The 12,877-nt window shown below is 40.0% G+C and overlaps 1 protein-coding gene across 2 annotated transcripts; it reads right to left on the bottom strand.

Annotated features, from left to right (window-relative positions):
- Window positions 1–4,384: 4,384 nt before the first annotated feature.
- LOC148018362 (nucleobase-ascorbate transporter 2-like) lies at window positions 4,385–8,540 on the bottom strand. 2 transcript variants are annotated; one of them, XM_087661114.1, is made up of 14 exons: window positions 8,304–8,443; window positions 8,110–8,202; window positions 7,630–7,806; window positions 7,423–7,523; window positions 7,201–7,276; window positions 6,996–7,055; window positions 6,712–6,893; window positions 6,383–6,479; window positions 6,201–6,287; window positions 6,057–6,115; window positions 5,834–5,925; window positions 5,673–5,750; window positions 5,414–5,574; window positions 4,385–5,194 (listed from the first exon to the last, which is right to left on the bottom strand). In XM_087661114.1, the coding sequence occupies exons 2-14, from the start codon at window positions 8,122–8,124 to the stop codon at window positions 4,976–4,978; spliced, it is 1,404 nt and encodes a 467-aa protein (XP_087517240.1). In that variant the 5' UTR covers window positions 8,125–8,202; window positions 8,304–8,443; the 3' UTR covers window positions 4,385–4,975. The 2 variants fall into 2 exon arrangements, with proteins under 2 accessions (XP_087517240.1, XP_087517239.1); XM_087661113.1 differs by having other exon boundaries at window positions 4,386–5,194; window positions 8,110–8,207; window positions 8,304–8,540.
- Window positions 8,541–12,877: the final 4,337 nt, after the last annotated feature.

Below are 12,877 nucleotides of genomic sequence, written 5' to 3'. Positions count from 1 at the left end.
GCTCTAATTTCTTTTGAAGATATATGTATCATGTATACAACTGAGGCTTTCCTTAATGTCTTCGTTTTAATCAATATATCTTCGGTTTTTCATACTGTGTATAGCTAAAACCAAAATAGTCGTCTATTTCATCCATCTTTTTTAGTCATTGTAAGTTTGTTTTTGTAGGTAAAAACTTTTAGGTAGACATGGATTGTAAAAAGCTAGAAATAAATATTTTAGTGAGAGATTATCAATAATACCTTGTCACATTAACATAGATATAAAAGGTGTGAGACACGTAAATTGTGATATCTTTTGGCAATAATACAATTATCATCTCTTCTTTTTCTCTCCTCTTGGCCCCTTCATTAGATTAAAATAGTTGAAACTAAGTATTTCTCCTTCATATCATTGAAGTTTCATTTAGATAGCAATGGAATGCCCTTTGGCCATTTAGTCTAGTCTCTAGGTATGTTTGAAAGTAGTTGCTTGGCTATTTAAATAGAAATAAAATACCATATCACTTATTTTCTCATAGATTATTTTTTTGGCATTACATTGGTGTGATGTGAATACTATTGTTTTGCATTTGTGTATAGTGTTTTGCCAAAGTACATGAAATAGTGAGGAATATGGCTCAAAATCCACATTACAAGCAGCAACAGCAAAGGACCTTCATTGCAAAGGATCCATTTTCTTTGATGATGAGAGCATAGAAGGTAATGACAATATTTAGATTGGTGTCGTGGATACCCTAAGATAGAGATTTTGACATGTTTTTAGAAGGTTATTGTCTTTAACTTCTAGTCATTTGCAATCCTATGTATCAGTTCCTCTCCTTGGGTGCATTTTGTTATGCTACAAGATCATTTGCTTATACTTGTTTTCCTACTTTTGGTAGACTTATCTATTTAGGAGTACAACACTCAAGTGATCGAACTAGCTACTACTTTTGGGTATCATGCAAGTCTTATTTAGATAGTGGTAGAACCCTCACTAGGCTTTTCATTTGTTATTTGGTGCCATGATATCACACATTCTTCTTATTGCTCATTTCACCTTGCTCGATATTTGGGATACCTTTGAATTTGGCCAAGAGCTTGGGCCTATCAATACAATCCAATCGATTCATCGAGAAACTCTAGACCATCAATGATAGGGGCAAAATAGTTCATTTAAATGAAGAGTTTCGTGCCAATTTTTGAGTGAGATTCTACCATTTTGTTTGCTTCCATTCCATTTCGAGTCCTTGGTAGTTGATTCTCCTTGTGCGCATCATCAACTGTCTTTGCTTTCTATGAAGGGAGTTTAGCAAGTTGCACTCAAGCTTGACCCTTAATCTCCTTGTTGCCAAGCATTTGTTTGGATGTCAAAGGCTGATATGCCTCCATCTTTTGTCTTTCTCCTACTTGTCAACAACTCTAGTCATCAATGTCAATGGTACCATAGAAGGTTCAACATTAGTAGACTCCACTTGCTCCTTATTTCCCTAAGTTGAATCAAGACATCTACAGTGCTTTTATTAGGACAAATATAGAGAAAATGATTGGCACTACCATGACAGTTATAACACGAATCTAAATAGGGTGAAAACCAAACTCTAACACAAATCTAGAAAGGGTGAAAATTGAATACTGAGAATGATCTCAAGACCCATAAATCATGCAATTGTTGCAAAAACTTAAGAGGCTCCATTCTACGGTCCCAAAGTATGGAAGCATGGAACTCACTCTTGTGCAACCCCTAAGGAGTAGCCACTAATGGAACATACAAGACTTTACTAAGGGTAGAGGCAATGTTTGCAACCCCATCAGTCGAATCATGGGGGCAAATCACAAAAGGAGATCCATATAGGACACTCCTAAAGAAGCACCCCATCCAAAGATAATATGAAGCACGAAGGCAAAGCACAAATGAGATTGCCTTTGGAGTCAATTGCAAAACCAAGTATCCTCTGACCTTTGAAGGTGAGAAGAATCAAGTAGAATCTCTTTGCAGCCCTAGCTTTGCACTCCTCATTTTGTCTTGCTTAGTCTTCCTCCATGTCACACTTGTTAGCCTTAAGAGCTCCCTTATACTCAAGTGTCTACTTTGCAATCATCTCCCCAACCCACTATCACTTGCCCAATGTCACCTACGTGCATGGCAAGATGTCATGTGATATCTCAAATGCACATGAATATGTAGCATCCACCACCATGTTTGAGTGTAGCTACACATCAAACATTTAAGGCACACCAAAGGCAAAAGACTCTCCTTTCTACGATGCAAACTCCTGAGGCTTGAAGTTAGCTTGGACCCTACCTCGTTGTGGACCCTATATTCTTGATGGAAAATGCATACTTAGAGATAGAAACCCAAGAGTTGACCACATAATTGCAACTTATATCTTTCCTAAATGAAAAATTGCACTCTTCCAAGGCACTTACAATGAGAGGCATAAATGACACAAAATGTGTCAAGGACCAATGAAAGTGTGCTTTTAAGTAGAAATGCACACAAAACATTCTTGTGCCATGTTGATGCTATGTGACAATGAAAAGACTCCTTTTGATCATGATGTCATGCAGAACCCTCAATACAATGCAAATATATGAGACGATGATAGCTGCTCTTTCCAACAATAGCATGTCTAGATACACATGCACTATCCCCCTAGCACTCCATTTCCCAATTCATAGTATATTTTCAAAGCTTTGTCATGCAAGGATACGATTCCATTTTGTACCAAATGATCAAAGCCACTTCATGAAGATGCATAGTGCCATGGACATAATATCTAAGTCATGTAAAGTCTTTTGAAGATGTTAATGCAACAAACCCTTCAAACCACCCTCCAAAGTGAATAGATATTTCGAATATGCCTTTAGGAATACAAGGCATAAGAGTTGCCCACACACCCCTTAGAGCTAGGACGCGCATATAGATCAATTAACCTACGTGATGCAACAAAGTTCAAAAAATAGTTCGTGTAGTTGGAAGATATCGACTATACCTAACCTCATCATTGGCTAAAACGAAACTTCATCTGGTAAACCAAGTACCACAAAAAACGATGAATACTACATTATTCACCAGCAAAAGAAATGCTTATGTGGTCAACAACCACAGGGGTGTTGCCATTCTCTCCGTGCTAACGGAGCTTCTCTCCTTCAACACATGGAATTGTTAAATGTAGTCAAGTATTCTGAATCGATTTCTTTCGAGTGGCCCGTCAGCTTGTTTGTTACCCTCCAACTTTTTTAAAAGGAACCTTAAGTCTTTTGAAGCTATGTTGTCGAGCCTTTTGAAGTGATGTGAAATAGTTGGAAGATGTTAATACTTACGTACAAGTTCTATCTTACCCCTAGCTTCATTGCACAACCACAAAAGGATCGCTTGATTATGTTGAATCTTGTCTCCAGAAAAGGAGTGCATTAAGTTAGCTTTTGACTCTAGTGAGTCAAGGAGTGAAAAGGGCTCAGGGCCACGCGCTAAGGTCCCACCGTCCACGAAATGAATCGTGGCAATATACTCCGAACTAATTGAATGTACAAACTGCGTGCGCGCGAGAGGGAGAGGGAGAGGGAGAGGGAGAGAGAGAAAGAGAGAGAAAGAGACAATGTGAGTGTTTTTGGTAGAGAGAATGAGAGAGTGTGTGTGTGTGTGTAGAGAGAATCGGGGTCTCCCGGGGAGAGCCTTATTAATACGACAGCTTATGTCCTGGCCAAAAAAGCTGAATAAGAAAGCTGGCCTCAGAAGGGAGGGAATTACAAGACAAAAAAATGGACCGAGTAAAAATAGTTTAATAATTCACCGAACCAGCCGCCCAGAGAATAAGGGGGGGCCCATGCATTCTTTCAGTGACGTAGTTCGGTTCAACTGTAGCCTCTATGAAAGAGTAGTCTACTACTAGTCTAGACTCTACGAGGAGAGTCTCCATGCCCAGAGAGAGAGAGAGAGAGAGAGAGAGAGAGAGAGAGGGGGGGGCGGCCATTTCTAAACCACGAGCCAGAAAATCACACAACCAGTCGGTGCAAACTTGCGAATGAATGTTCTTATCAAAAATTAAATGCACCCAAACTTTATTTTTTTCATTTTGACCCAAATAGTGTGGGGGGGATCCACGGTACCTTTTTATAAACAACTCCCTGTCATTTTCCCGCACGAAGTCATTTTTTTAAACTTTCGTTGACGTTAATCTCGGTTTCATCAAAACCCAAACGAAGCCACTATCGCCCTCGCCCTTTTATTATATGAAAATTAATTAAACCATACATTATTGACGTCAAAGGCTCGCTCTGCTTCGATTCCGCATGTAAACCATTGTGTATTCCTGATATTCCTGATTCATAACTGAAGGACGGCGGGGGGTGGTGGTTGAGAGGGCAATTCAAGCAAACAACCTACTCACCACCTGCTCAAATCATTTAACGTTTATTTGCCCATTTATATTTATAATAGTATTACCATTCAAATTATAACAGTGCAAATATAAATGAGGACAAAAGCCACAAAACTAGGAGGAAGAAGGGACGAACGATGTTGCTTTGCTTCAATCATGTGGGGCATTTATTCTTTTCTTTTATTGGATTCCTTCATGTTGATTTTGCATCCACCACCATGATCTCTCCTCTCCTCTCTCTCTTTTAATGACCGGCTTTTCTTTCGGAAGCTGGCTGTGTAGTGAGAGTAGTAACAGAGTTTTCTTTCGGAAGCTGGCTGTGTAGTGAGAGTAGTAACAGAGTCACGATCTCCTGATTCCTGAATTGCCCCAGAAAATGATGAGGTACAATCTTTACAAAAAAAAGGGAGGTCTGCCTATCATGCAAAAACTACATGCCCCTGCACAAAATCGTTCTATGTGACAGTATTTATACGATAACAGTAAGAACATATACTAACTAATGAATGGCATTGGTAGGAGATAGAGAGAGAGAGGAGAAATGCACAGCTGTTCCTGTTGCTTCCCTCTTTGTTGTTGGGATTTCTGGATTTCCTTTGGACCAAAAATTTAGCCATGTGTTGGTCCCCAAAATTCATTCATTCTGTAAGGCAGTGCATAGAACTCCCGGTTGCGATCCTCTTGCTTCCATACGTTGAGCCAGAAATGCATACCATTGTACTTCCTTTCCTTCTCATGCTCCCTTCTTATCGTGTTATCCAGCAACAGCCCCAATACGAAGGCCACCGTTGCAGCCGATGTGAAGATCACGAAAATAAAATCATTGAACTGGAAACATACAACCCAGGCCCATGAAGTTAAAATCTGTATCTAAATATCTCTGTTCTATGATAAGCTCCAAACATCTTTAAACATATCAAACTATCATGGAGAACTAGGAAGTTCTCATAGAGCTAGGAAGTCATTTGATTGCTCAGTCCGCCCCATGAGAATCAATCTTCAATGGATATGCAGAAAACATTTCCTTCTGAACAAGAAAATGCATACCCAATGTGCACCAGTTCTCACAGGCCCCTTTCCGGCGCTGTGCGCATACTCCTCGAAATATTGCGGAATGGAAATACCCATGAATATTGAAAAGCCCAGAATAAACTTGCTCCTTGAATCATTCATATTTACAAATTGCAAAAGCGAGATGCCACAAGCCACTGGAATCAAAAGAAAAGATAGCCATTAACCCTCTCTGGCTGAGCAAGTTTAAAAACCCTAAAACAGAAAGAAAGACTACAGTTCCAAAGAGCCTCACCAACTTTGCTGAACAGAACACAAAACCAGGCAGCAACAATAGGCAGTGGAACTGATGCTAGAAAGGCACCAAACTTTCCTGTATCGACTAAACAAAAGTTATTATCTCACATGCATCGATCACACCTATATGACTAATTTCCAATTTGTTCCATCACCTACCAAACAAAGAGAAGAAAATCATAAATCCAGCAGATATCTGAACAACACGGCGACTCCCCACTCTTGTGAGTCCAAGCAAGCCAGCATTTTCACTGCACATAGACATTATCTGTATAACTAAACTCCTTGAAAGAGAACTGTACTTACGGAAATAGAGGGAAGAGGATCAATAAATCAATAACAACACTAATGAGAAGAAACAAGATCATGCAGAGGTTCTTGCATTGAAACAGTTGATCCAGTAAGTGTGCCAAGAAGTCCGTCCAACAAAAGACCTAGTCCCTAAGAAAGGAATAAAAACACATAAGCATCATCCTAATTTATTAACATGAATTGGTTATTACCGGGCAAATACTTGATCACCTACCTGCCAGCCAATCCCTCTGCTTACAATGAAAGGTGGGGGAGGAGTAGCACTCGCAAACCTGGCTGCTGCAAGGTAGCCTCCTGTAGACTGCAATGCCAACCAGACAGTCAATAGAACAGAAGAGCAGTCAAACCCTACAAACCATACTCAAACTTGCTCGATATCAATGTGTTAGAGCATGCCTCTACAGTAGCCACAAGAACAGAAGCCATCATTGCAAAAGTGTGAGCCGAATCAAATGTAGGGGCACCCCAATCCAATGGGTAGGGAAACTTCAGCCTGCAAATAATCAACCCATGGGAGCAAATGTTAAAAAGAAGTATTCATTAAGCACACATCCTGTGTAAAACACAGACTACCACATACTTCAACATATACCACCGTCAATGGTTATGATTGTTTAAACACACAAAGTAGAATGAATAGAAGCAACTACATTGTACCGAGATGTACAAATAAAGTGTACATAGAGCGCACACTTATATTGCTGAAGAGGGTCACGCTTGCTTACCAAGGGGCTCCCTCAATCAGCCCTGATCTGTCTGTCCTACAGTGATCTTTGGTAAGTGTGGGGCTGTGCTTGTATGCCCCGCTCACTGTAAGAAGATGGGCATAAGCCCATATGATTGGCACGGTCAATAGAATGCAGTATCGTTCAAAAATGACTAGCTTTCGCATGTGCTGCTTCAAATACTGCATCCATGCATAAACAATTAAATCATTTCGAACCACTGCCCCCATAGATCAACCACATTGTAAACGTTAGGTAAGGAACACATGACATTCATGTTATACCTGAGAAAAAATAACAAGGACAATGAGCTGAGGAAGGCCTATTTCAATGCACTTGGCCACCTGCAATTTGCCACATTTTGCATGAGAAATCAGAAGCATGTTATGTATTTGGATGAGAAAGAGAGAGAGAGAGAGAGAGAGAGAGAGAGAGAGAGAGAGATGGAAGTGATTGCGCCAATTAGCATGAAGATGATTAAGTACATACCCTAGGAAAACCCAGCTCATAAAGCCCAAGGCCAGCTAGTCCAACTACAGGAGCTGCTCCTAGAGGACTCAAGAACCTGTTTAAAAAATGGAACTGATCGGAAGATTGAGGTGACACATTTGCTTGAACATGTCAACCTAAACTCAAGCCCAGCTGAGGATTCACACATTCAAATGTGCATGTTGTGCGTGCATGTGTGTGAATGTGTGCATGTGCTCATACCTTATGGCAATGCCCCACAACCCGCTGAAACCTAAAACGATTTGTACAAAAGAGGATGCAATCAGAGCGCCCTGGATCTCCCGCATTGTAAGCAAGAACCTCTGCATTGGAGAAGAGAAATGCACAGAATTGGGAGCTCGATAGAAAAAGGAACCTAAGGAGAATGGCAGACAGGACAAGGCTAGTGCTGCAAAAAAAATGTTATACCGTGTGTTGGTCTTGGATCGCCTGCAATTTGTCCGAGTAGATGATTGTGAGGATGGGGACAATGAAGGCATAGGAGCCACCGACAACGACCGGGAGGCGGGAGCCGAACCATGTCTGGAGGAGGGTGTTGATGCCAGTGGCAAAGAGGAGGGTTTGGATGACGCGTGCCTTGTCATGCTGCAGGTCAGGTTATGGCAGATGTAACAACAACAACAACAGCAATAACCATTAGAAGTTTTAGACAAATTCCCACTAGAGTTCGCACATTGCGAATATCAACATTATCATGAGCTTCTGCTCGGGAGAGACCGCACATCTAGCTAGGTGTGGTCGGGAGCAGGGGGCTGACAGGCCATCCACCCCCTCCTCCCGACCGCAACTAGCTAGGTGTGCGGTGCCTCCAGAGCAGAAGCTTATGACGTTGCACACAGTGAGGAAAGACAAAGGAAAAGAGCCCCTCGTAGGAAACAAAGAGCTTACGTTATCGCCTCCCATCAGAGGTACAAGAATGGTGGGGATAAGGACGGCGGTGCCGACAGCCACGAAATAGTGCTGGAATCCGAGAAGGATCGCCTGCGCTGCAGAGGCATGGCCACAAATTTGAGTTCACGCGGCCGACTCAGCTATGGAGGCTGTGCATACAGATAAAACACACACACGTAGGGATCACTCACTCCATCTGGGAGGGCTGGTTATGCAGTAGTCGATGTCGTCCAGCTGAATTCGAGGATGGAGATGGCTGTGATCGTCCGCCTTCTGCTGGTTCTGTGCTTGATTTGTCATCGTTGAAAGCTCGAGCTTCTCCTCCCCCTTCCCGTGCCTCTCTCTTTTTTTCTCTCTCGCTCTGTCTCTCTCGGGACAGGAAAACAGAGACGAGAGGAATGAAGAAGGCTCCTGTCACCCCGATTAAAAAATTTCTGCACGAGAAAAATTCACCCCGCAGAAATATAATACAAAATATCGAAAATACAGAGAAGTCAAGTCCCTTTATCAAAATTCCCTCAGTTTTTTCTAATGTGTATTATCCTGGGATAGCGCCAATATTCTGAGGGGTTTTTTTGCTTTCTTGTTGGTTGTTTTTTTTTTCGCTTTTCAACTTTTTGCATTTGAAAAGTTGAAAAGGCATCATCATTTCGTCCTTGTCAGGACTTACGACCTTCCCGCGCCGCCAAAATAACCCCCCATCGAGAAACGTTCAATCCTTCCGGTTAATTAAAATTAAAATAAAATTCAATTATTGAGGAGGGGACCTGGAAATAAGGTTAACGAAAGAGCGACACCTAGAAAACGAGATTAAAACTCATTTGAAGTATGAAGCTTCTATTCGTTCGGACCTCGACAGGTTCGATCCCTGCACCTTCAAACAAAGTCAAAAGGAATATTTTCAAGAGTCGATCAAAGCTAGAATCATCCATTGCTAACAAAACCGATATCTTCTATATATATCTTCTTATTTTGATGGGAGGTTCTCTCTCTCCCCCCCTAAGATTAATGTTTGAACTTTGATGTTTGATGATGTTATTGTTAATGTTAATGCTATTGTTAAGATTAATGCTGCTGTTAATGTTAAGATTAATATTACTGTTAATGTTAATGTTATTGTTAAGATGTTAAGATTAATGTTATTGTTAATGAATTAGTTATTAGTTATTATATTTATATTTATATTTATAAGAATAAGAATAATAATAGTTTAGTCATTTTGATTGGAAGTTCTCTCTCTCTCTCTCTCTCTCTCTCTCCCCCCCTAAGATCAATGTTTGATGTTTGATGATGTTATTGTTAATGTTAATGCTATTGTTAAGATTAATGATGTTGTTAATGTTAAGATTAATATTGCTGTAAAAGTTAATATTGCTGCAACCATAGGCGTTTCTGCAATATTGCCTTTGAAAGACAGATTATTACAAGGGTGGTAAGGGCCATTGAAAAAGGGCACAAGATCATAGGGAAGACTAGTATCTACTTGCTACAGCTTTAATGACCATGATAATATCCCACAATTCCTACTCTTCTATGATGGTATCCAAAATAGCATGAGCTTCAACTATCATCCTTTCCAATTGTTGTTTCTTCTGTATGTGTTTGATCAGTGCTTCCTTCTCCGAATCAACTTACCACACAAAGTCAAGTTTAGTAGAGGGAAAACCCAAGAAGGAAATTAGCTTTGAAGAGAATGGCATTCCTTTGCAACCAGATAGTCCACAGGAAATAGGCCCAAATGAACATCTAGATCTCTGTAGGAAGACTGCTAGCTTCACCTATTGAGAGCCTGTTAACCATTCCTTTCAAGTGATAGGAAGGGGATGAAAGGACTTAATGATATGCTAAACAAAATTGTTGAGGATTTCTTTATTGAAACTGCAATTTAAGAAAAGATGAGGTAGAGTTACTTTGTTACTGCATATTGGGCATAAGCTATCCTCAATAACATGTTTCCCTGCATGTTCTCCTATCCCTAAGCCATTATGAATGACTAACCATAAGAGGTTGGGTTTTTTAACTAGGATGCATGGAGACCTCATATGTGAGAATGTGAAAGTCCACATGTTAGAGTTCCATCTGAGGTGCCATTTTTCATTCAAATTTGAAGCTAGTTTATGAGAGAAGGGGATAATATTCAAAATAGGTAAGGGAGGTTTCCCATTTTCCCATGTGAAGGCCTTAAGATTAAATTCCCCTCTTAGTTGTATGGGATGAAATAGGTTATCATGCTAGCTTACTATTCTATCCTAAATTAGTTGAAGCTCGGTCTTGGAGTTTTTAAAAAGGTCCTTAATTATTCGTGGTTCTAGCCATTGTCTCTATTGAAGATCCCATTGGTCTTCCCACAGTTGAATGCCCTTCTTGTATAATCGAGCAACTGATGTCATCAATAAGAGATAATTAGACACATTGCCATAGTGAACATTAAACCAAATAGTGTTGAGAGCTGCCCAGGTTAAGGTGAAGCTGGGAATCTAATTAGGGTTGATATAGGGCTTATGTTTAAACTAAGATTTCCACATTGTTTTGGCCAAGGGGGGTGGTTTATTCATTATTAATGGAGTTTTGGTGAAAACAGTAATGACTAAAAGGTTTTTCCATTTTGAAAATTCTTTAACAGCAAAAGTCATAACATATTTGTATAGAAGCATTAGCTAGTCTTCTTGAGGGAATTATAGGCTTATAATAGTCCACTTGGCTACCAATTTATATACTAGTTTTCCTAGGTATGAAATATCAATCCTCCTTATTCCTTAGGTAAGATACATGTACTCCATGCTACTTTTGGAATTTTCCAATTGTTGTCTTTTGAGCCCCATAAAAATGCTCTACAAAAACTTTCTAACGCTTAAATGGATGACTTGGGTGGCCTCCAATATGCAAGGAAGTAGACAATGGAGGCCATGATTATATCTTTGAGCACTACTATCATTCTTGCTAGGTTCACCTTTGGTGCACAGATCGAATGCCGTAAGCGCGCGTAGTGAGCATCAGAAGTTCCCAAGAACAAAAGAACTCTACTTTTTGCACACAAATCAATGTAGAAGACTTGCACGACATGAACAAGAGACCAATTGGGTGCAATCTCCCCCCATGCCTTGTGTGAGCGCTCCACAAAGCATGTATTTTTTTGCATTAATCATCTTCAAGCTCAAATAATAGCCCAAATTACAAAATAGCACGCTATTGGCTTTTGAGTTTGCTTTTGTGCCAAATAGAAATAAAGCTAATGGGTGGACGCCCAAGAAGTTAGGCGTACCCAAATACAAGTCCAAATACGAATATCTAAATCGTGCGCCCATGCGCATACAAAAATAATAAATAAATATCAAACGCCTTGATAAATAGGCGCGAAAAAATATAGGCGCCATGCCTAAGGTCTGCGCCCATCAAAATATTGACGATAACATTGAATACACGCTATCCTCCAATGCTTTCCACTGCCAACGCTGCTATCTCTACACATCAACTGAAGCATTCACAATCGTTAGTAAAATAATACAAATAAACCGACAAAAGTGAATACCTAGCAGTCTTCAGCTACATAAATAAATCAATTGGTTAGAAATCAATCCTAACCTTAATTTATCACGAGTGCGCACTCTAAACTCATAAACGTTTATTAATTTAAATATGTATTTTGTGGAATCACCCGCTATGGAATCACCCATGTACACACTAAATTAACAAAATGCCCGAAAAGGATAGGCGTCCCCATCAACTTCTCGCACAAAGAATCCACTTTGTGTATGAGCCCCAGTAATAAAAGTTTATGGAATCCACCGTAAAACCTCACGGAATCCACCGTGGCACGGAATCCACCGTGTAATATGCCTCCTGGCATCAACCTTAATTGTCTCAAATATTCTAATTTATTGTGGATGTTTGAGAAGACCCATTGCTATCTTTGTTTCATAAACACCATGAAACCCATTGGAATACCAAGAAGTCAGAAGATCTCTTCTTGCTGGATAATGTTGCATCCCTCCTCGATAAGCTAGTGAGGTTTAATTAGGTTTTTGATACCATTCTTGAAAGGGTTGATAATAGACCTCCATGCATAGCAGTATTCTTTGATGCATTGCCAAAATGACCTTGGAGATCTATCATCATAGCCAAATATAGCATTTATGTCATTAGCAAAGAGATTCAAAATCATTTTCTTTTGACCATCAAGTAGAGTGGTTGCTTTGATATTCCTTAGATCCACTTCCATCTCGACCAGCTAGCCCAACATGTTTATTGCTATGGCCAAGAGGAGGGGAGTGGGGGGATAGCCTTGCCTAATTGATTTTCTAAGTCTAGAAGGGTCTCTTAAAAAGCCAGTGGTTGTAATTCTTGTAGATGTGTTACTAGTCAACGCCATGATGTACTTCATGAAAGGCTTTCCAAAACCCATATCATATAGCGATTGAAATATAAGATCCCATTCCAATTGATCATATGCTTTGACATAGAAGAATATGAAATCTTGTCAAGCTTCTTGAGCATAATCCAGTCCTTTCCATAAGGCTATGATAGAATCTAGGATGAAGTGACCCTTCATGAAGCCTTTCTACTCTCTTCTAATCCATTGATCTAGGTGGCTTGAGATTCTTTAGCAAGGATCTTGTAAACGCCCCGAACAACGTAGTATGCTTAACAATTATGATATTCGCTTGTTTTCGAGATTTAATATAAAAGAGAATGAACACTTAAAGCTGAAAATGAAAATTACTCACAAAATTACAGCCATGAAAATGTAAAAGTAATGGAGACAATA

The sequence above is a fragment of the Lygodium microphyllum genome, chromosome 21 (assembly GCF_053477565.2).
Source record: "Lygodium microphyllum isolate KBCC chromosome 21, Lygodium_microphyllum_v1.1.10, whole genome shotgun sequence".
Lineage (NCBI taxonomy): Eukaryota > Viridiplantae > Streptophyta > Polypodiopsida > Schizaeales > Lygodiaceae > Lygodium > Lygodium microphyllum.
The sequence above is the reverse complement of the archived record's forward strand: the minus strand, read 5'-3'. Positions and strand labels throughout refer to the sequence as shown.